This window comes from Cygnus atratus, chromosome 15 (genome assembly GCF_013377495.2).
Source record: "Cygnus atratus isolate AKBS03 ecotype Queensland, Australia chromosome 15, CAtr_DNAZoo_HiC_assembly, whole genome shotgun sequence".
In the NCBI taxonomy this organism is placed as follows: domain Eukaryota; kingdom Metazoa; phylum Chordata; class Aves; order Anseriformes; family Anatidae; genus Cygnus; species Cygnus atratus.
Window position 1 is genome coordinate 4,485,902 of NC_066376.1, and position 25,129 is coordinate 4,511,030.

At 38.5% G+C, this 25,129-nt stretch overlaps 1 protein-coding gene across 1 annotated transcript in view; it reads right to left on the bottom strand.

Moving 5' to 3' along the window:
* Nucleotides 1-25,129, bottom strand: part of SDK1 (sidekick cell adhesion molecule 1) — a 363,863-nt gene that overhangs the window by 161,658 nt on the left and 177,076 nt on the right. Inside the window, exon 6 of the mRNA XM_050713839.1 lies at nucleotides 1,975-2,055. Coding sequence (XP_050569796.1) covers nucleotides 1,975-2,055 — 81 coding nt within the window. The remainder of the gene's footprint in view (nucleotides 1-1,974; nucleotides 2,056-25,129) is intronic.

Below are 25,129 nucleotides of genomic sequence, written 5' to 3' on the forward strand. Positions count from 1 at the left end.
CTGAGCAGCATTTTAAGCTCAAGGTCAACTCTTGCCGCATTCTATTTATATATTTATATGTGAAACATGTTTTGGGATCCAGATTGCTACCTTGCTCCCAAAGGTCTGCTGTTTCAAAGTCTTTACATAAAGAGAGCAGATCTGAAAAACAAGAAGATACCCCACAGCCTTCTTCCAACAACTAACTCAACCAAACATATGGAATGACTTGTCAAAATAATATGTTGAGAAATAGGTTATCAGGGGCCTCGGGTCCATTCCATATGGTCTGAAGTTCTCCACGCCCCCTGACCACATCATGCTACTTTGTCCTTTTCTTCTATAAAGGGATACAATCCTTAACAGAAGTAGTGTTGTTCAGGTCACAGGGATTCAGAAGCAAATAAAATTTCATTTATATGTTTAGAATACTGTAAAATGTAAAAGCAGGGTAAAATCACTCACACAGCAGAGCTCAGAATCCAAAGAAATAATATTGTACCAAAGGAAAGATTTTTTTCTTCCTCTTTAAAGCACAGATGTTCTTCTAAATAAAGCGGAGGCTTTCCCTTTGCAGCCTTTGTGATTATCAATCTTTGGTTATTTTATAATATAAGGTTGCCTAAGACCTCAGCAGGGAGAAAAATACACATCGCTTTATTTCCTCTGTAGCAAGAACAAAACAACTGTGAAAGCAAAGAATGTTCCAAAAGAGCAAATAATAACCCGGCTGAAGGAAGTCTACAAACTTATTCATTCAAAAATAATTCCACAGATGGATAAGCATTTAATTTTCTGAAGTGAGAATAAAACAGCATCTCTCTTCTCAGGAAGATGGAATAAGTTTTTGTCTGCCTATTTATACACAGTACATAAATGCATGCCCAGAGAACGCTGCAAGTACTGTAAAAAGAAATCTAGGGGGAAGTTATTACTCAGGGCTCTTTGTTAGTATTTCTGCAGTACGGGTAGTGTCGGCATTGTTATAAACAAATTGTTAGTCGTACCTTGACCAGTACAAATGCTGCTTGCATTAATGTACTTATGATTTCCTTTCTGCTGCTCCCAGATAAGAGAGGAGTTTAAGAGCATGATGTCTTTTCGATCTTGCATTGACTTCTTACCCTCTCAGAAAAGCGCTGGGTCATTGTTTTCAGCTGTATGGACAGTAAACAGCCTTTTCTACAGATGACAAGGACTCATTGCTTCACTAGTGAAAAACAGAAGCTTATTTCTACAGGTTGTTCCTGTCTCCCAGCTCACCCAAAACTTTGCATTTCATGCTGCTGCTTATTTGAAATTTCAATTATCATAATATGACACTAGGATGTCACAACAGAATTACAGTTAATAAGGGAAATTAGGGAGAAGAAATGAGAGATAAAATGAGAATATGATATTCTTCCTTCCTTGTCTAAGATGTGAATTTAGTTCTTTCTGACATATAAGTGACATCTATCTTGTTTTATGTTGTAAAAAGAAATAAATTCACCCCTACATTTGCAAACGTGCAGCCAGTTTCAAAGATGTCCTTAGGTTACCAGTTTGAAATTAATTGGCAATGTGTGATTAGGCAGAACACAGCGACATTGTTTAGTCTTAAGCAACCCATTAATTTGATTTGCCCTGGAAACAACAATAACAATATGATTTTACTATCTGGATGGTAACGGGCTGTGTTGTTAGTGCAGAACTGTCGAACACGAGAGCAAGTGAAACAATAAGAAAATGTTTTGGGGTGTACTTTGCAACAAAACATTGTCTCTTGCTGTCTCTCAGACACACAAAATCTCCTGAAACTTCTTATATATACGTAGGGTGAAGAATGAATCACTCTGCTTAGACGTGCACAAAATGCATTTAGATACAGATTAAATTTATATTAAAAAATATAAAATATATTATAAAAACAGATGCAAAGATGGGAAGAGCTAGTTGTATGCTGGTACCTGGCAACCTGAATTTTCCGTAAGGGATGCCCATTAGCCTACATACCTGAGCAAGTTTTGCCTTGTTCTGCTCTGGGACTTCTGTCCAGTTTGGGAGTTTTGGTATTCTCAGTGCATCCACACCTATCTTCAATGAAATAAAATACTACATGAATAAATCCCACACAGTATAAAAAGCAACTGATGACCACTCTACACAGATACTGAAAACAGTGAGCGCAACCTAATTGACCTCTCTTCTCTCCCTTTCTTTCTTTCAAAAGTAATTACAAAGAAGAGATTTAGGTGTGCAATACCATTTGGCTATTCAGGAGACAAAGAATTTTAAAACATAGGCCAAACTTAAGACAATAAAATGTGTTATATGTGGAACCACAAGATCTCTGAAAATACTCAAAATACAAGCAGCTTTTAGAAATAAACTAAATCTCCCTCTCCTGCTGCCTTCCAAAGCCTTAACCAAAAACAAAACAAACAAAAACCCCCCACAAAACCTGAAGGGATATATAAAAATAAAAATACAACTGAAGCATTTTTGACATTTCTCTATCACTCTCAAAAATAGTAATAATCCTGAGCTATTGAAGTTGCTGAAAGAAAATAAAAATCAATGCATTTTCACTTAGTGCTTTTGAAAAGGATTACTTGGTATTTCAGCAAAATGCTTTAATGCAGCTTTGTAACAGAGCCCACCATAACTTACAAATAAAGCTCTTCACACTCCGGCATTTCACTGCGTGTTGCTGCACGCCAGCGCTCGATACCTGGAGGGGTGCGTGGGCAAGGCCCAGCAGGCAGAGACACGAGGAACCCACAGCACCTCGGCTGCTGTGCTCAGGTCAGGCACAGGCACGGGGACGTGCTGCTGGGAGGAAGCGGTTACTGGTACCAGTATCGCATCCAGGTTCTGTAATCTACTGGTACCAGTACCACGTCCGGGCTACGTAACCTACAGTGTTCTGGGGCTCCACAGCACAGGGACTTTAGATGAGGATTTTATACATTTAATAAAGCAACGTTATTTCAAACAACCTGGAAATTGCCTTGGGCTGGTGTTTTCCTTGCTTACCCCTTAGCCTCAATTCAGCAAGCAACAATGCACAAATGGAGGATGGTGTGCTTTCTTTGTTTTTGTTTTCAGCTTTTAACGTAAATAGAACAATTTACGAGCCTTAACTTCAGCGTGCACCCAAATGTTTGGAAGTGTTAGCTTTCAAGCCAACTGCATTTCCCATTTTTTTGTCTGGTCATAACTTTTAGGCTTATAACTATGATCAGACTTAAAATGACCAAATAGCTGACAGACATTAAGAATCTCCTGTAAATCATTGTGAACTATGCAAAACAACCTTTGAAAGGGGTAAGTGGTTGATCTTTCCCTTAATACAGGCAGGGTAGATATAAAATTGTATATTTTACAACGAACCACAGGTATTACCCAAAACAATTAATATTGATAACCAATGCAAAAGACACAAAAAAAAAATAGGATCTTGCAAACAAATCTATTTTTCTTAGCTCAAATGGGAGAACCAGAATCACCAAAAAACGCTTTAAAACAACTGGTTTAAAATGCCATTTTTTTCCCCATTGTTTCTGATTCCTCTCTACGCATACAAATACAGAAAATATAAAACCCAGCAAAAAAGGAAAGTGGAACATTTAAAAAAGCTGATTTAATTCTGCACTAAACCTTCATTCCTACCATTAAAAAGTACAATTTATTACCACTGGAAAGCATAAGAAGTAGAAAGTGCTCTTGAAAAATAATAACTGCTTCTGCCAGCACACCAGAGACCTCTACAGAAGATGTAGGAACCATTATCTCCATTTTACATGTGGCGAAAATGAGGCAAGGACAAACATTACTGAAACGAGGCTGCAGCAGGTAGAAGTCTGACTTGTTCATTACAACCTTTCCAACATTTTAGGATATACTCAAATATACGATGGAGAACTTTTTTTCTTTCTACTCTCCAACTGGAAGAAGAAGATGCTATACAATATCCATGGGAATCTTGCAAGCTCTGAAGCCATTTTGACATCTCATATTCCCTTTGCAGCTCTGTTCTTGGTTGAAAGATTTGTTAATGGGATATGGCAATCAAAACTAAATTCTATTGCAAATTTTCAGACAACAGTGACTGGGCAGTTATTCACAGCATCTCTGGTCAACAGCTGACAGGATGTGGAGAAAAAGAGTATTCTCCCTGGTTTTATCATTGGCAATGCCAGTACAAGAATAAAACAGGCAATTTGCATTTCTCAGCATTATTGTTTCAAGCTGCCTGCAGACTCTGGCACGTCATCACACCAATTTAAATGAGCTTCTGCTATTGGATCAAGCATTACAAATGAACGTCTAAACCCTTACTCGTAACGTATGTTAAGGCCACTCAAACAGCAGGTTACAGTCTAGAATTAAAAATCTGCTTTCCTGCTCCTCAGTCTCTACAGTAATTTTCTGCCATGTCTTTCTTCTGTACTTTTTTGAAGGGATCAAATGTATATATACAACATACTTCAAAATAAAAGGCCAAAATGAAGAAGTGTGAAACACTGCAGAACATAAATGTGGCAGGTGTGCAGTTCTGCCGACAGCAAGAACTTGACTTCATGGCCTACCCTGCCCTGAGACTGAGCCAGTAACAGTGCCTGGTGCAGGAGAACTGCTGTTCTCTTCTCGGGCATCTGAGCCGAGTCCTTCCAAGATGCAAACTATCAGCTCTTTCCCTTCCCAGTTTTCCTACAAACAAAGCAGCAGTCAGCATCAAACACTCAAAGTTGACTCCTGGCTGCTAGTTACTTCCACGGAGCAGCTGGAGGAGTCTCAACCCCTGACAGGAATGTGGGCCAGCAGTGCCAAAAGGCCAAATTGAGGCCTGGAGCACACCAGCAGGCTCGGCAGCTTCCTCCTGGCTGTTGCTGCCTGAGGTTGAGGTCAGCTCTGATACAGAACAGCTGTGTAACCTCGGATCAAAGTGCTGGAAAAACAGCTCAGTTGAGAGAGCTGCAGCAGAGCAAGCTGTGAGAAGTTACACCCAGGGCCTCCACGACTTGGGAGCTGCATTTAAGCTTGGGACTTTGCCTGAGTGACCTGGTCACCAAATCTAGTGATTTTACGTTTATTTTATGTCACTCATTGTAATTGATGATAGCCTACCAACCTACCAAGCAAAATGGCAAAATGAGATGCTGGGGAAACTGCTGTTGCTTTGCTTATCTTTTGAGTGCTTCACTGTCAGCAGCTGGGTGAGCACACTGGATATAACGGTTTACATGGGTAGGGCCGCCGGTATATCTGTGGTGAACTGCGTATACTAGTAGCACTACATGATTCAAAGATAATTTATATGAGGGAAGTCTCCTGGGTTGAAATTCAGATTTTTCATTTGCACATTGAAATGGCTTCTGAGGATGTAACTTAGGATGAGTTGGTTTCTCCCTAATCACTCGCTTACCACAACCAAAAGTTGGAACTGGGACAAGAGTACTTAGAGAGCTTAAACGACAGATGTCATCCCATTTCTGAGAGGATGTTAAGGGATATTTGAGAAGGGATATGACTATCTCTTTAGAAAGAATGAAAAATAAATTGAATTTTCTCTCAGTAACCTTTATGAAACACGGTTTCCCATTTGTGTGTGGTGACAGATTCCTGTATTTCCCAGAGGAAAGTAATTTTCCTTGAGGAAGGGGAGGCGAAAGAGAAGATGAATCAAAATGTTTTGATTCTTTTAGTTCTTTCAAGAACCATTTTCTAAGGAAACAATTTGATGAATTCATCTGTATGACCCCTTTCCCAGGGGTCTTGTAACTACAGATGTATCCACAAGCAGGGATTAAGTCCCACAGGCCACTTGAAAGAAAAGAGACACAGTAAGTATGGTACTAGTTAATACATTAGTCTTTGGCATATCTCTGAAGACATGATTCAGCAATCCATCAACAAACTATTCCTTCCAAGGCAGAAACATTAATATGAGTTTGATCTGGATGATCTCCAGACATCTCCAGCCATTTTTCTGACCACTGAGTATTTCTCTGACCACTGACAGAGCTCACGCTGAGCTGTCTCACTGAACATATGTGTATACAGCTACATATATATGGTCAGTTTTAGGCATTTTACTTTTTAATCAACCTGATCAATGACTATGAGAAACTGAGAGTAAGCAACACCCTGAATGTGGGGTATGCATAGAATAAGCTGTGCAGTTTCATAAGAACACCTCCCCTCCATGAGTGCCCCTGATTTAAGGGGAAGAGATATATTATTAACCTGCAAACTTTTATAATGAAGGCTAGAATTCTCAGCCCTTCTTATAACATTACATAAAAGGCATCCAAAGATGAAAGGGCACGTTCAGCAAAGCACAAATATATGTTAGTGCTATTTGATGATCAGCTTCAGGTTAAACCTGCCTTGAGACTGGAGATTAATAGTGATAGCTTCTTTTAATGACTGTAGAAATGCCACAGTGCCTGCCAATAACAACTTGAGCAATGAACAGGTTGCTATAGAATGTATTGTTTATGCACCACTGACTGCAATCTCTATACCGAAAATTTAATAGACCCTTTTTTCCCTCTCAGCAAGCTTACGTGGTTGGGGATTTAGAACTGCATTATTCCTTATGACCTGACTTATTTATCATGTCAATCATCATGATGATGTGTCAAAATTATCACAATTCTGAAGCTTTCCCTTTATCATCATTTTGAGTGTTCTTCCTCAGCATTATAAGCACATATGACAGAAGAGACATCAGAGCCAGAGATTTCATGCATGGCTCTAACAAAATCACAGGGTTAAATAGCTACTTCTAGAGCCAAAGCACCATGGAATAACTTCTTTCATTTTTCTAATTCAGTTCCTTGTAATAGCAGCTAGACACAGCTGCAAATGTAATTAAGGAGAAAAGATGGGGAATAAAACTGCACAGAGTCAATTGCCAAAGGTCAAATTTGGATACTGGAATTTGCAGGTCCTGACCCACCTAACAGCATGCAGTTGGCCTTCTGATACCACCAGTCAGGTTTAAAATTACAACTTTTGTGATTACTAAGACTGAAGAATTAGACAAGCACGTTACTTACTGGTGAGATTGTCCTTCCCCATCTAAACAAACAGCTTTGCCAGGGGGTCAAGGTAGGGAAAGGAAAACAATGTAGATGGAGGAGTAAGAATTTACTGAAACAGAAGTTACAGCCAAGCATGTATTCAAGGTCACAATCACGTTCATGAAGGTGACTGGCTCAGCAGTTCAGGTGCAGCATTCCTCAGAATAGGTTTCTGAGCAAAATACTGGACTGCATCAGCACCAGGTTACTGACTCAGAGAAATTAAAGGATGAGAAATAGTTAACTACACGAGTTCTGTCAGAGGTACAACATATATTCTTTTGGTTCAATTTTTCTAGAGCCTGAGGTCTGAAAAAGATGGAAGCCTCCTTGAAAGGGTCTGGACAGCATTCTAAATTTCATGTACCATAAGTTTCTCTCAGTCACAGAAGATTAATTCACCATTTATTCTGTAGGCTAGCAAGAACATGGAAAGCAGATAGTGCGTGCTGTCCTGGAGGAAGGAGACAGTGAAGCCCTGTTCCCTCTGGGGCTTGTAACTGTGGCTGGAACCATTTTTAAATGCAGTTACAGTCAAAGAGAGTTTTAACAAGTTTGAATGCACACCTAACATTGTTATGTCCTGAAATATAGATTGTCTAACTGGTAGCCTGTGTTGCAGCATAATTTTTGCTAGAATAGCTGTCTGAAATGATACTAAACCAAGCTAACTCCAGACACATTGAAAAGTACCTGTCAAGTGCAGTTCCGGCAGCATCACCACGAAGCCTATTTGAAGTGTCCAACCTATGGATCAGCAAAAATATGTAGCTTAATGCAGACTAATAAAATAGAAATAGGCTGTTCTGTGGAAACCCTAATGGAGCTGCAGAACACTTACTGCTGAATTACAAAGGTGAGTGTGTCTCAGGGGACCCTAGAATCAATAAAAAGGAAATGACACAGCCCTCCACCAGGTAGAGTTAAGGCAGACAGGTCCACAAAACGAACTGACAACAGCCTGCAAGAACTGCTTACTTAGGAGGCATAAAGCTGTAGAAGCAGTTACTCATTGGAGGGAGTAAGCAACACCTGATGATAACTCAGAATTAACTATAAGCAAGCAATCCTAAGCAAGCTCTTCAAAACTATTTATTCTTGCAGAAGTTAAGATTTTGGTTGGAATAAAATTAAGATTTCACTATTTAATATATCTAAAGCATTTGCCGATACTTTGGTGTGGTTCCTTCAGAAAATAGATTAGAGAGTAAAGGCATTCTCACGTTGGAGATTCACTAGACTTTTAAGAATCACAATCAACCCATTCTTATCTCAGGGAAATCCATCTCGCTAGGACTTTTCTTTGAACATACAGAACTGGAAACATCCAAAAATAACCAAAGCTGACCTGACACCAATTCGTCTACCACATCTGCCCACCTGTGCACTAATAAAACATTTCATGTAGTCATTATTTTAGCATCTATTAACGGGAATCTTGGAACTGCATTTCCAATCCCCACTTAAAAGATAGACTTTTCAAACCTGTACTCACAAAACAATTTTCGTTCTCATGTGCAGACACGGACCCTGGTACATAAGCCAAGATTTGTGCTGTGCCTGTATACAGGTTTAAAACTGCACTTCTAAATATAGGCATAGTGGGTCAGATCCTCAGGCAGAATATTTTGGTACAGATTCATTTCATTCGGGAGACAAATTTATTTATCTTAGGATTTGGTGCATATCTGTATCTGTATATAAATGCACTCATGCAGACTGCATCTCACAAAGAAATGCTCTCATCCAGAAGTGAAGAAATGGTTTGCTGAATGAGTAACACCTGGCAGAAAACAAGATTTATTTGGAATGTGATTTGAGAAGAAATTGATGAGCACTGCTGCTTGTTGGAGTTTTCAGGCTAAAACCACAAGTGCATGCTTCACCAGAGAGGAATTCCCATGGGGAAAAGCTGGTGAAGACCCAACAAGGTTGCTCCAGAAAGGGTCACGTTTGGAATGTGACAGCAGAATCATTAAAGTCAGGGCACAGTACCACAGGTCTTATGTTAAGGTATAAATCCGACTTCCAACCACAGGTTCATGGGTTACAATGAAATAAAAATGAAGTCAAAACAGTTGAAAGGAGATCAGACTAGATCTGCTCACTGCATTTATCTGTTCTCCTATGGACAAAAGAGTTTGAGAATCACTGTTGCAATTATATTAACTATATATATACAAACTTCATATGCGTATGTCAAACTAAAGGGTACATTCCAGAGTTCATATTATACCATTATTTTGTGGCTAAGAAAGTATCAGCCAGCTGAACGACTGAAGAAATGTGTTTTAACCTGCCCAATGGCACCACTCAAAACCCTCATTCTCTTTCTTTTCTTTTGGAGATCTTCACTAATTTGTCAACAAGCTTTAATATTGCTAAGGTAGTAACTGTAACTGTGATAGCATTAAGATCAATCTTCCTTGCTGGTGCCATGATTACCTTTCATTCATCCCCTGAGACAGCTCTCTAAGGAGTAAATGTTTGCAACACAAGTTCTATTACCATACATTTGTGTTGTCTTTGTCAAAAAGAGCAGCTGGAAAATTAACTTCTAACAGACCTCAATTTTCTTTTAAAAATTGATTTTTGTGAATGAAAACTGTAGTCTTACTATTCCAATACCTTGACTGAGAACTGATAAAGTTGAAACTTCTGTCTACACCTACTTAAACAAAAGGAGGTAAAAATCAGCCAAAGTCTTACAACAATAGAATCTGTAGCATAAATTTCATGTAATTAGTTTCTTGTCATTGGAGGGTCCTCAAATCTACTTTGGTGTCTCTTGATCTATTCCTATGACACATTCCAAATTAATCACTTAAAGACTGAAGTAGTTTGATGGTGTGCTCACTGCAGGATATTTCAGCAAAGTATGATGACCTGTTATATACAGAAGGTCAAATCAGATTATTGCATATGTTCATATAGCTTCAAAATAAGAAATTTGTCATCAAAAGGAATGCCCCAATATCTCTGGAAACACTCCCAATAAACACACCTTTTAGCGTCACAATCATTTAGAGCTAGACTGAGCAACAAAAGCAAGTAGCAGGGAGGATACCAGAGCTGCCTCTCCAATTTGCAGCCCATTCCAAGTCTGAAGCGTACACTGGAACTGCACAGGGAATGCCCCTGAATGCCTGTGCTGTGGCTGCAGGTATACCCACACCAAAGGAAACTCAATTATCTTTGCTCTGCCCCTGTAGTGTTCATACGGGCAAGTAATTTGGGTCATATTCCTCAGGAATTTCCAAATAAAATATCCTCTCAATATGAGCTCAAATGACAACAAAAGTGTGGAAGTATTTCATGGGATGAAAATAATATATAGAAAATTAATGAAACCAAAAAAACTTGACATCTTCCTTAACATCACAGTCAGGCTGAATTTGGTTTCATGGTGGTTTAAACAATAGGAACCCACTTTAAAAAAAATGATAACATCATCTTGAGCAACTTAAATCTACAAAAGTGAAGAAATTAGCCAATCCAATTGTATGGATCATTTCTCAACGTTCCATTTAGCTTTTAATTACCCAACAGACTGTAATAGCTCCTTTGGAGCTGTTACACTCCATCGTGTCAATTTGGCGGCTACAAATGCACAGCACAGAGTCCTCAAGCTAAAAATCATTATGAAATTATTGTTGAAAAAGATTGTTGGGCATGTGCAATAGCTAGCTTTTGAACTTCTATGTTTTACAATTTCTCTTTTTTTATAAATAGCTAGAGCAATTAGATGCTGTTATGAAGCTATTCAAAACCTCTCAGTTTTGAGATCCAAGGCATTTCTTGAGTTATAGAATTGTAAAAATTCAGTTAAATCGGTGAACTTCTGTTTGCAGTCTGTCATAGTCTCATATTTTCTCTTTACTTTTGTACACAATTTATTAAACTCATATTTTTACATAATGTTCCATCAGATAAAACACCAGAAAATATTTTAGAAAGTAAATGCAAGAAATCTGAAAAATATAGGTCTGCGCTCAGAGCTACACAATATCAAGAAATATGTGTGTAAAGATGAACAAAATAAATTCACAGTGTTAAGTAGCACATCTAGCCATTCTTGGACACTAGATTAAAAAGGGAAAGAAAGGCTTTAGGAACATGAGAATGCAAAGATAAAAGAGACTTCATTTCAATCACAAGCCTTAAAAAACAAGGAAATTGTATTGGTGGGATTTGCAGAGAATTTATGGATTTGAAGGAAAGCAAGCTGTATATATATGAGACATTTTCTCACTTGTGCTCTCCAAATCATGGAAATTTCAGCCTAAAGGCACCGAGTAGACTTAAACTGGAACAGAGTCTTGTCAAGGGCATGGACGAGGACTTCATGAAGTCAACAGTTCAAACTGAATAAAACAGACTGTACCCATCTCAAAGATCTTGCAGTGCAAGTATAAGATAAAAGTCCCCCTCCCAAAGATGATACAGCCACATGAGAAAGTAGAAGGAAATTATTCAACTACATTTGACAGCTTATTAACTGCTAGATCATGCTCAAAGTTCCTTGTAGGCATCCCAGCACAGAAATGCTTCCAGAAGGCATTTTGTAGTAATAATGAGGCAGCTCTGCACAATGTTTTTTTTCCTCAGGTATAAGTCAGGAGCAGCACAGGAATGAACACAGGTGTGCCTGTTCAAGAACAGAATGAGAAAGTAACGGGCTGGCAAATGACTGACTGGAGCCAGGAGCTGTCTCCTTGCTGCCCTGGGGATAAGAAAGAGGCCATAAACCACCTCAAAAGTGGGGATGGGGAAGACAACTGTGGGACATGAAACACGAGTGTAAACATCAAAGCAATAGCCAAGAGCAGTGTTCTGAAGTGATACAATCAAGGCAAGACCACATTTCTTTAGAGAAAAAAAAATAGACGAGACATTGTAGTAATTGAAATACGAGTTGTTGAGAGCTTGGACAAGAGTTATAGATTTCTTGGAAAGGTTGTATCATCACAGGAGGATTAAGTAAGACAAATTTCTAAATAATAGATGCAACATAAATGTGAGGGTCTAGAAAGATGGCAGAGTAAATAATTCCTAGGAAATGACACCCCCTGGGACAAGCAGCATGTTTATGTTCTCTAGGGAAATTGGAAAAGAATGAGAGGAAGAGGCGTGGCAGGATCTGGAAGAACTGTTATGGCAAGATAAATCTGAGTTGTCAAATGTTGCTGATAAATAGTTGATGCGTACCAAAGACATCAAGAGAAAGGGCAAAAAGATACCCCAAGAAAGCTGAAATTGGGCTAAAGTGGGGGTTCTCTGAAAGAATGATTAGATCGATGAGAAATCAAGTGATGATGTTGTCCAAGCAGCTGAAGCTGTCAAGATTTCAAGGAAGGTATGCACCAAAGCATCAAAGGAGATTAACACCCCTTGTATTATTTGAAGGGGTGTTAAGGCACAATAGCAAAACGTAAAAGATCAGGTGAAGCATCTCTGCATAGTATCAGCTTTTAAATAAATTTAATAAAAATAAGCATCTTGGAGAAACAGTGTTCTTAAAGTGTCATAAGACTTACAAAATTCCCCAGTCTTCTTTCAGTGTTTGGGTATTGAGAAAACTAAGAGGATCAGAAAAGATTAAGAGAAGAAACGTACAGTGAAGAAAGACCTTGGAAAGGGCTGAAACACAGGACCACAGTTTTAAAATGGATGCAAAAACAGCTAGCAAATAAAGTATCAGAGGTGAAACAAGACTGAGGTGACATGAAGAAACTTACTGAAACACGTTAATTATACAACACAGAAATTGTTGTAAAGAAAATTAAGGAATTGGAAGTCTTCATTCCTATAGGCCCGTATTTTAGTGACTATTACATGACAATTACTACAAGCAAAGTCAGTTCACCAGAAAACAGATAACGCCTTTGTAGGCAGAGAACAATTTGGGCGCCTGTAACTGCTGGAAAAACATTTTTTTTTTTTTAATAAAAGGTAGCTATGAAACACTATTGTTGGGAAGTAACACCACAGTATGGTAGTCTGTTTTTGTTTTGTTTGCCTTTAAAGATGTAAGAAAAAACAAGCCAGCAAACAATGTGCAGAATTGCAGAACACAGACACAAAGCTCTGCACGCTCCATAGAAAGCTGCTGATGCAGCACAGCGCCACAGAGGCAGTCACATAGCATGCGTGGCATTTCCCTACAGCACAGAAACAAACAGTTCTTCCATTGCTATTTTTAGGAAAAATTAACAGCATTCTTGGACAGCTTTTCAGCTTCTGAATGCCTTTTTTTCTTTTTTTTCTTTCTTTTTTTTTTTAACCAATCTCCTCTTATTTTGCTTTCAAAGAAATTTTTACCTCACAGTTCATCTAAGTACAAGATATAATTTAGGGCATATATCTTAGGAGTATCTATAAATAAAATAATAGGCTTAACTTCTATCTGATATTAACAAGTAAATATGAGAGAATAAGAAAAAGTATAATTATATCTCCAAAAAGAAGAAGAATCAACATTTTGATTAAAAAGAGTGAAAAGGTGGACAACTCAATACAATGGACAAATATACACAGTGAGATTTGCAAGTCCTCATTTTGCTAAACAGAGATGTGGTCTGGGTAAAAAATATAACATTCAATATGGACTTGGTCAAAAATAGCTCCTGCGTGTTTATCATTTACGATAAAGGTTGCCCAGTTTTTGCAATGAAAGTGAACTTCCACAGAAGTGTAAAACAAGAGGCCTCTCTCACTGTTGTCTGCCACCTGATGCTCTCAGATTTGCCAGTATACTGAAGTGTATATTAAATTTTCTCCCCCAGGTGCTGAGAAGAGAGAGTCTTGCACACTTCTATTCCCAGAATCAAGCTGAAGCCACAAGTTTGAATTGATGTACCCTGGGAGGAAAGAGAATCTGCTTCCCACTCTCATGACCAACTCAGGTCGCTGCCTCAGCCTGTTAACTCCGAGGTTTTGGCTAGCAGCCATAAACGATGAACCTTTCTTCCTAGCTTAACGATGCTAGAAAGTTCCTAGCCATTTTCTTACTTCATTTCTAGTTGTATAAAAAACAATTAAAGTTTGCGTTATCAGACTGTTTGGGTACATACTTTACAATATCGGTACTGAAGATACAAAAGGCCCAGAACAACTTCTTCTGAAATAATTTCAGAATATTGTAAATATTTTGATGACAGCATAAAAGAACATCTTTCAGAAACTCTTGATTAAAAACACACACACACACCTGTTACTAATGGCAAAGGCAAAATAAATCTTACTCATGTCCATCTAACTGACCTGTATAAAATCAAATGCAACTATATCGCAGGTACAGTAAGAGATTCAGAAAGGAACAACATATTTCTTTCAGAATTAGTACAGAATTTGTGCCCTGGATCCTATTTTGGGATCCAAGTAGTACCATCTGAGATTGAACAGAAAATGGCACTGCATTATATAATTTTAATTTTCCACACAATTATGTCTCTAGAGTTAATGTTAATAAGCACATATTATGCAGCTATTTAAAAGTCCACACAAAAGTTCAGTCAGATACAGAGCCCTCTTTCATTTCACCCCTTGAGCTACTGTGTAATTTGTTATGAGCCAGATTGCTAAAAATGTAATTACAGAAGTACCTGGTACTGTATAGAAGAGAAAGTAAAATATTCCCTACATTGAAGCTTGTAGCACAATTAGGACAATTGTGGATTACAAGTGATACGCAAACTATGCAATAAGTAATGCACATAATTTTTTGATTAGTGCTGGTGACAGCATTTAACTTTAGCACTGTTGCAAGGCTTTGATCTATCACCAATATAACTGACTGAAAGCCTTTTGCTTAATTGCCATCGCTAGAAGAATCTAATTAGACCAAGAAATATTAAAATAGTTTTAATAGTTAACATAAAGCTTCATAAAAACAATCAGTCTGGTTCAAGGACACAACAAATAGCTCTTAGTTTGAAAAATATTGTGGTTACAATTATAACCAGACTGGTGCTCAATCCATCCTCTCTCCTTTTTCATAAAATCAGTATCTTGAAGAATGTTCCTATGGCACTACATGCACTGTAATTTTTCACTCTTTCTCTAAATCTCAGAAAATGTGCTGTAGATGGCCCCAGGAGCAAACACAGCAAAGATGAAGTAAAACTCGAAAAGGAGCTGTCTAGTTTAATCTATGAATGTTCACAGCAAGGGCTTCGTGTAGAAATTTGTAATCAGGATTTCCACAAATGATGGTGGCAAGGTTTCATTGGAGCTGGTGTTCTTGTCATCTGCAGAGCCTGTCACAGCAACCTGCAAGCATTTGCTGCTTCTCTGATTTGAGAATCCCCAAGCATTATGTTTCTCCCCAGTGCCCAAACACACACACTATATCTTTCTCTTTAGAAACCACCCTGGCTTAATAGCCATGCATTTGTTATGTACTGCAGGGAGAAGTGCAATACATGCTCGAACAAGCTACTGTAGTTTCAAAACACTAACCCAAAACCTACCAAATTACATCTGTGCAGGGTAAAAGTTAGCACATCTATTAGGAGCACTCTGTGGTGGTGATGGGTAGGTGAGGGACCGGGGGGTTGGGGGTGGGGAACGCCTGGGAAGGATCAGCAGTTGTCAGGGGGTTTTTAACAAAGATGACTTCACCCTAAGCAAACAAATAGCATGGAGACTATGGGTCTTGTTTCTTCAGCACATTTGCTGAATAAAAGTACTTCAGAAGCAAGATAACAGAAGTGATCCTCTAGCTATCCCCACCCTCTAATCTTTTATTTCACTTTTGTAAGTTTACTTTAATGTCATCAGCTTTACATGGAACAAGACAGAATTTTTACAGAAATATCGGTTAGTCCAGTATGCTTCAGCAATATCAGCTGAATGGCGGTGACTTGTATTAAAATATAATTTCAAAAAATTGTGACCTACACTCATCCACAGTCACATAATAGTATCACATCCCAGTACTGATTCTCATCCACAGCCCTATATACAGAACATACACACGCTGCTTCAAAAGCTGCCTTTTCTTATAACTGCCAGACCTCAAACAACAGCAAGTTCAAAAACATTCTTTATCAAATGACAAATTAACTCGAACAAGAATAATCAAGCTAAAGTGGTACAAGAAAGAGGAGAATCAGTTCCTTGCTGTCCTCCTTACATCAACCAAACCCTTCAGGGAGTTTTCAACCTAGTTTTTGGTGACGTTTTCTCACCTTTTATTCTTTCCATTCTCGTATTTGCCTGGTGTATAGCCTGTATATAAACATCACATTCAAAATCATCATGTCTTAAAGCACCTCTTATATACACATTAAAAAAAAAGCACACTCACCACAGGGGCTATTCGCACATTTTTATCTAGAGCATCATTTCACTCAGTATCAAAGGTAACTCTTCTCTCCCTTATCTTTATGAGAGGCTTGAAAGTTTGTACTAATGATAGGTTATACCCTGAAATTATCATCATCCTAAACATGAATGATACTGAACAATGACAGGGAGCTAATACAACTGAGGCACTGGCAGTCCTCACTGCGTGTGCTGTACCAGATCACTCGGCCCCACTGGTACCAGCAACAGAGCACAGAAGCCATGCAAACATCACGTCTCTCCCCATTCCCCAGCAACGAGCTGCAGCAGAAAGAGCTGGGGTCAACACGGAGAGGTCACAGATTGACAGCCTCCTGAACCAAAGTAAACTCTTGCCCCAAAGGTTTAATATTAACATTTTAATATTGCTTCATGTGATATACTGTGACTTCATTTTCATGACATATTGAAATGGGCCCTTTATCTGCAAAATTTGCAGCCTGAGCAGTAGTCATTTCCTTCTCAACACTGATTAAAACCAATTAAAAATTGCTTGTAAATCCTCACAAATAAGAATGCAAACACTTCAATAGCACATAAGAATGTTTCTTCCCCAATAATTCACTCATACTTTGCAATTTTAACTTATGGCAGTATGTGTAGAGAGAATGGGAAGGTAGAGGACAGAGATGGAGTTTGTATCAACAATTCCCATTAACATTGATGGGAATTACACCCATAAAAATTTTGGTCACTGGTGCTTTTCTTTACTCATTAGGTAATTTCCAGCATTTTATTCTTTGGTTTTATGTTCCCTGCCCTATAATTTCTAATGTAGTCCTTAGATTCTGCCAAAAAGCTTCACTTTTTGCTAGCCATCTCTTGCAAGTAAATAGCACTATGATGAACTTAGGAATATCTGTTTCTGCTGTAATTGGTTGGTACGAGTCAATGCAGTCCAGCAACACAAAAAAAAATGAAGGAAATATGTTGCAAAAAATTAGCTGATTCAAATACTTTCTGAAAACCGATATTCTACTACACATTCTTACTAGCAGGAAAATGCAAATGAGGGAGTATGATTCTGTATCACCAAAAACAGCTGTACCCAGCCTGAAAACTAAGGGACTAATATCTCTGTGTATGCGACTGCTTTCTGCTAAGATGACCTAAAGCAAGAGCTGTCTTTTCTCTCTAGCAGTAGGACACATTGCTCAGTGTTCCTGTGGACACCACGCCGGCTCTAGTATCCACAGTTCACTTGATGGTCCATCACAAAATATTTTGTCTACAATGGAATCTACCTACAATATTCATTCTTCACTTTATTGTATTTACTTACTTATTTATTGAATTGACCCCTCTGATTAGCTGTTTCAATAAAAAATGCCTAATGAACCTGTGTCAGATGCCAAGGATTACTGATCAGAAAGTTCAGGGAGAAAAGAGCTACTCTTTCCAAAATACTGGATAGCTTTCCAGATGGGAACACACCAAACTCAAGGTAATATATTCTAACAGGCCACGTGTTCAGATTTCACTGATCATGCAGAATCACTACAGCTGTCTTCACTTTTATTACCCAGATCAGGTCACAATCATTGCTGATAATCATCTTTTAACAGACCAGTGAGGATCAGCTTTGATCTGTTAAGTGCTTTTGCCTTACTGTATTACACCATTGTCGCCTAACAATGACAGATACTGAGGTATTTTTAATAGAAATTATTTAACAGTTCTCAAAAATTCTGTAAAATAATTATCCTTGTGTTGTATAGGAGTCAATTTTGTTAAGTGAAAAGAGCATGGGATTGGGAATTACAAAATGCAATTTCTAACCTTGTTTCTGCCACAGATTCTAACTAAGTGATCTTAGGCTAATCACTTTTATCTTTCTGTGCATCTATTTCCTCATTTTAATATTGGAATTAATGACATGCACCTTGGTAAAGACTTTTGAGGAATACTGATGAAAAGCATTAGATATGAATCAGGCCTTATTATTAATAATAGTAAATTGCTTTGGGATCCTTGGATGATAAGTGCTATTTAAATTCAAAGAAAATATTAGTACTTTAATTGCTTCAGCTTTCAGATCTACCCCAGTTTTACTTGCTCACACACTGACAGGCAAATTGAACTCAAATTACCTCATACCAGATACACAATGTTGTAAGTGGATAAAAATATTAAATTCGTTACATTATCATTGCCCTAGCTTCACAGGCTTTAAAACATTTACTCTGTAGCATTGAAGATCTCACATAACAAACTGATCAAAATTTTATGCTGCTTTTGGAATATTCAGCTTTAATGGAACCTTCTCCACAAATACTCAAATCCCCAAATTCCATCAACAGTCAAATTTCAGGCCTTCCATTCATGCAACGTTTTATCAAAGTCATTATAACTATGATGAAACTGCTATTGTTTTGAAATGATATACTGAACAAAATGACATTATCAAGTAGTTTCCCTGAGTAAATGGAGAACAGAGCCATAGTCTATTAATGCATTGCCATTGATTTATTCACTAATGTGCCCTATATTTTCGTTTGCAAAAGCCTTTGTGAAATCCACAGTGTCTATTAGTGCAATTATCCAACATAACTACTCTGCAGGGCACAGCTCATTATGTTTCTTTTTTTGCTTTTAGTGCTGAATGCTGCCAATAACATCCGGGCTACAGGAGAGCTGACTTTGGCATGTGATGACAATATGAAAACAAGCACAGCGTTGGCTTCAGGCTGCTCCGAATGGGAGCTTCACCCACTGTCTTCATAACAAACTGCAGAGAAAACAACCATAAACTGATATTATCTTCTCAGTGGTATCCAGTGATAAAGAGGCAAGGGACACAAACAAGAAATTCTGATTAAACATAAGAATTTATTTATTTATTTTTTAACCGGAATTGTGATCAAGCACTGGAAAAGGTTGCCCAGGGATGTCATGCTGTCTCCACCCTTGGAGATGCTCAAAATCCAGATAGGCACAGTCCTGAGCAACCTGCTCTAGGTGACCTGCTTTAGCATGGGGTTGGACCAGATGATCTCCAGAGGAGCCTTTTAGCCTCCTCCATCCTGTGTTTCCATGACTATTAATTCCTCTCAGATCACCAGGTTGTTGCTGTGTGACCTTTACTCACTACTGGAAATTAAAGAGAGAAGCTGCAAACCTGTTAGAAACCTGACTGGTTATAAAAATATATCCCCTTATAAAAACAGATGAAACTTTTTTTTCCTATTTACCCATCCTTCACTTGAATGAAGTGAAGCATAAACATGGCTCTTTTTAGTCATCCTAATTCAAGCAAGACAGCAACAACAGACTTAATTACTAATCAGTTTGCATCAGAAATTATCAGACAAAACAAAGAGTGCTATATCATTCAGTCTAACACTGTCAGAATAGAACTTTTTGTTATTGCAGAAATACCTCTTCACCTCAACGCTACCTAGCCAGAGAACATTACCTTACAACAGCATTCCCTTCCAGTAACATTTTTTCTTCATGATAACCCGGATTGCAGGTTGAAAGCGAGCAGAGGCAACCTCACTGTCTGCTGGAGCATCTATTAATTACCGACGAATCCCTGCCTGTCCCAGTGCCACCTTCAGACAGCTTGTCTTCACAGTTCTCAGAAGCAAGGAGAACTCCATGGGAAAACAGTTACACATTTTAGTTTTGTTAATAACAAAACAAATCAATTAGATTAGCAATGATAGCCTTGGCCCCTGGCACTTGCGAGGAACCTTCTGGAGAATTAACAAGCGACTGGCACTTATGGCCTAAAGCAAAACTCCTCCAGGAGTTAGGGATCTGAACAAGCAGCCTAGTTTTCAGCAGTGTCTGTTTCTCTGTGGGGAAGAAAGTGAGAATGGCTACGGAAAGAAATTTGGATCAAACAAACATTTTATTCCACCAAATATTAGTAAAGCCCCTTTCTGTCGTTCACTAAAATTGCGACCCTAGACTAAGCAGCTACCATTTCCTCTCAGTGTAGCTTTATACTTCAGTGGAAATGATACCAGACTAGCAGGACACAGACATTTTTTATAGCTCAAGGTGCTGCTGCAACAAAACCAGCAAATCAAGTCAAGATAGCTTGACTTTTGGGGCTTGAACTATATGTGCTCTAAGACATAATTATTGCAAACATCCACTTCATTTTCCAAAACAAATATAAAAACCATGCACATAAGGAAAAAGAATGATTTCCAGTATCTCGTTTCCTGTATAAGAGGATATGGACAATGAGAAGTGCATTATTTAAAAAACAAAAGGGCTATGTTCTAGCTATAGTCAGGCACTATAAATATTTCAGCTCCTATTATAATTGGGTTCGTTTAAAATACTGTCTACTCACAAAACATTGCATTCAAAATGCATTGTGTGGAAGAACTACTGGTTTTTTTGGTCACATCAAAATATCACTCAATTTTTTTATTTTTTTTTCTGAAATGCTGTAAACACCATCTTCTGAGAGGAAAATATGCTGATGTAGAACATATAACATCTTGTCTCTGGATAAAATGACTGCTATTTAAAAAAAAAAACAACTTTCACTGCAGAGGTGAAATAATATATATTATCTCAAGAAAACGTAAGGTCTTTGAAAGCACCTTATCTAATCTCAATGGTTACATCCCAAATAGTATTTTTAATAATGAATTCTCCTCACCCTCCTAACAATCAACCAAATTATGCAAGACCAGTATTATAAATATAGGACTCTAAGAAAGAAATGGTTTGTCACCTGAACCTTGAAAGTGGGTACTTGAGGACCTGATTAAGCATCTCAGCCACTGCTACACTACGTGGGCTGCCCAGATACTGCAACAGGCAGAATGACAGCGCCATAGGTACTGCTCTTGTGCAATAGCACTAGACACAGCAGAACAGTGGAATAAAAAGCCTTTTCCTTTGAATTCTTGGCTTTTGGTGGATTAAGTCAAAATCTTAAGATAGGATTTTATCCTGTTCTACTTTTATGGTTTTCGTCTTTTAAGTGGCATTGAGTATTCTTCTGTAAGAAGTTAGCAATGAGAGAGACTGATGTGCTGTATGAAATGAAGTATCCTTTTAAAAATATATACTTAAATAACAACAAACCCCTCTTCCAGTGACTTTAAATAGGAGGTTTCATGGTTCAGATGCTATGGATTGCAATATAACAACAACAACAACAAAAAAAAAAGGTCACAAGTTAGCAACTCCTAACAGAGGCTTCTGAAGGAGGGTTTGTTTTGCAGCCAGCAAAAGCGTTAATATCCTCTGCACATTTCTTAACTTCTAGATGTTATCAACCATGAATGTGAGAAGCAAGAATAAAGAGTAACCTCATAGGATTAACTGAAACATTGGCTATGGGGACAAAATTGAAAACTCCTTAACACTTTTTTCTCCTAATACAGCTGATATGTTTTCTCATGAGAGCAGCCCACTATTAACATTAACTTTTGTACAAGCGTCAGCTCTGCCTTTTTAGCACTTTTAGACTTCAGTCTCAGTGACAGACACATCTTTCACCATTCCTCATCTTGAAAGCATTGCACAATTAAGTTAAATGTGACAGTAAGCAGCATTATTTACAGCATCGGCTTTTTAAGCGTTCAGAAAGTCAGCTTTCATAAAGCAGCTAAAAAGCTTTTTCACCTCAGTTCAGAAACAGCAAAAAAGAAACCCACTTCTGAAGTATTTTTTGAGAACTGGAATTGTGGCAGGCTGAAATCACACCAGAAAACACGTTTCAGAGTCCAAGGAACTGCCTCTGTGCAGTTTGTGTACCTGCCCTGCATGCCACGTCCATGGCAGCACCCAGGGCAAAGAACATCGGGGGAATCACATGTGATGTTGTATGGTTGTGTTTGATAGGACCACAGGAAGAACTAATGGTAATTGGTGTATGTTTTCACCACTGTTTGTTACTGTCCTTCTGCACCCCTGTTCACCTGCCAATCCCCTAAAACAGCCTTTCCATTGCTATTGTACGAGCCTGGGATGATTGGTGGCCCTCTCCTGCAGCACATTCCCAAAACAGCCTTTGTCTGCCGTGGTTATCCTGCTGCCCTAACCAGCTGTTAGAAAATGACCAAAATGGGCCGGTTATTACTCCAACCGAAAAATATTCTTCCTCCAGGAACAAGAAATCACATGCACAGCTCCGGCCCCAAAGTATGCAAGGAAAATTATGTTCATTAAAACTCTTTTTATAATGACATCCTTACTATTAAAAGGCTCAGGAATGATTGACCTTGGCATCCAGGATTAAGCCAGCATTATTTTTCTTGATTACCAGCAGCAGAATAGTGGGGAAATTATAAAGCCATTGAGAGGATTAATACAGCCCTGATCTCTCTCTCCTGGCTCTTTATCTCAAGCGATTAAAGTTCTCGGGGGGGGGAAGGCATGTAGCATACGCCTGCTGCCATGGACAGATACACTATCAGCTCCATGCATCAGCTCCCCCTGACAGCCAGGCCAAAGGTTAATTATGCATTCTGTGTATAGTTTTAATAATTTTAATCAGATCACCACTCTGCTCCATCTCAGACCCTAACTTTCTGAACGCAAGAGAAGCACTTCAAGCGTGGCAATGTTTGTTCTGCGAAGGGGAGGAGGGAGGAAGAGGAGGAAACACACAACATTACCCACAGACAAAAAGAGATGATGCAAAACCTATCGACCGAACAAGACGGCTAAACCCAATCATTTGTGTGAATAGAGGCAGAATGGCACTGAGCAGCCAAACAGAGGACACGAGGTCCTGTTCCAAGTCAGAGCTATATCCAGAGAGCTTTCCGGGAGCCTGGAATAAAGCACGTCCTCAACCAGCAGCCTTCACACTTCTCTCCGCTGTCGTCTCCGCTTTCAGTGCCCTACTCTAGCAATGGCGAAGAAGAAAAGGGAAATAATTGTAGAGTAGCAGGAAAAAGCCATTAAAAGAGATGGAACTAACTGGTTGGGCACCACAGAAGTCACAGCTCTCTGGTCTGACATCAGAACAAACAACCACTCAGATTATAACTTCTGTTGTGATTATTACAAGCTCTGTTCAGCGCTTTGTGCTTACATCTCATGCAGACAAATCTCCCATTTACGGACATTTAGTTGGAGAAGAAAGAGTTGAATAGGGCTCTGTTTTGGTTGTTAAGGAATACTGGCCCTCAGGATGAAGGAAGGAAGTGCCATCCTTGGAATGAAGTGGGAGAAAAAAGTCTGCCGTTGTTTCCTCCAGAGCATACTGTGGCATTGTTGTGTTCTCCTGAGATGTTTTCAAAATGGCCGCAGCGAGGAGAGCATTCTCACTAGCAGCCAATATTTACTGCAACACAAAAAACGTGAGACATGAATGGGTTCTCACTTTTAATGACGTGATCTCCAAGCCAAAGTTACCCTGATTACAAGGCTCTGACACACCACCAGGCACCGCTGTAATACAAGGCCACCTGGTATTTTTCAGGGTACTTTACTCTTATATCAGAAAGCAGAACACTAAGATTATCATTTGGCCTCCTTCAGGCTCCATTTTATAAAAATATCTAAAAATATTTGACAATTCCTGTGGAATCAAGGCCTCTCCAGTGTTTTATCAAACAAGTAGAAAAAAAAATAATAATTTCTCTTTACTTCATAGCAGTCCTTCAACTCTTCTTGGTATAATGTTTGGATATACCTGACTATTAACAGGTGACTTTAAAGATAATTTATTCTTTTTGAATCCAGACATCTAGACTTACAAACACATTTACAGAATTACATAATAAGACCGATACCTAACAAAATCCTCCCACATCTGCCCAGAGGAGGACTCCCTCATCCAATAAAACCAACCTATCCTTACTCCTAAGGCTGCCATATTATTAGCCCCCCCCTTTTTTTTTTCCACAGGTGATTTTCCTACACACACTAAAACCCACATTTGAATTATTTTTATTTCTGTTTTGCCCTTATAATCAAGGGTTTATACATTTAACCTTGAAAAATACTTCAGTAAGATCCTAAACAACAAAAGTAACAAAATCAATGTGTTTTGGGTGTCGGGGAACAGGAAGGAAGAATTAGATCTCCACCAAAAAAAGTGGAATTGCTTCTCACTTTAAACCAGCACACCTTTTAGTTCAAGTACCATTGAAAACTCACTACAACAAATGCTGTTCTCTTACATTCCTGTATTTCAAGATGACCAGAATTCAGCAAGATCTTTATTGCACAAATTCTTAAAATCAGAAGCTGCAGTCAAATCTCACAAGCATTAGATTTCAGTTGTCAGTTCTGAATTGAAACAGCTCATGGCTCCAACAATCTAATGCAATAGACTTCGTATTTTGAGTGCCATGAAAGCACATATTAAAAACTGTGGTATGTCTAAGGAAAGAAAGCACAAAAGCTCCGGAAAGAATAAGGTCACTTTTTTTTTGTGTAGATTTGTAAGCTATTTATTCAGTTCCCTACCTGCCATGATGGAAGGTTCCACCAACTCAGCTGAAACTAAAACTAGAGAAATCGTTCATTTTCCTGAGTATATTGTCTCAAATTGGTGAAATATTCACAGCACCTTTTAATTCCTATTTCTTGTTTTCCAGTTTGTGATGTAGTCACACAACTGAGCATACTTGTACACACTCAGATTATCCTTCTTGGAATAAGGTGTTCCTTAGCAGGCAGCCTTTTAGCAGCACCCATATATCTATGGAAGAAGTTTTCACAGTTAAGAAGCCACAAGCTCTGGCCAGTTTTAGAATGGAGTTCTTCACCCATATATTTCTAAAACTAAGAACCTCAAC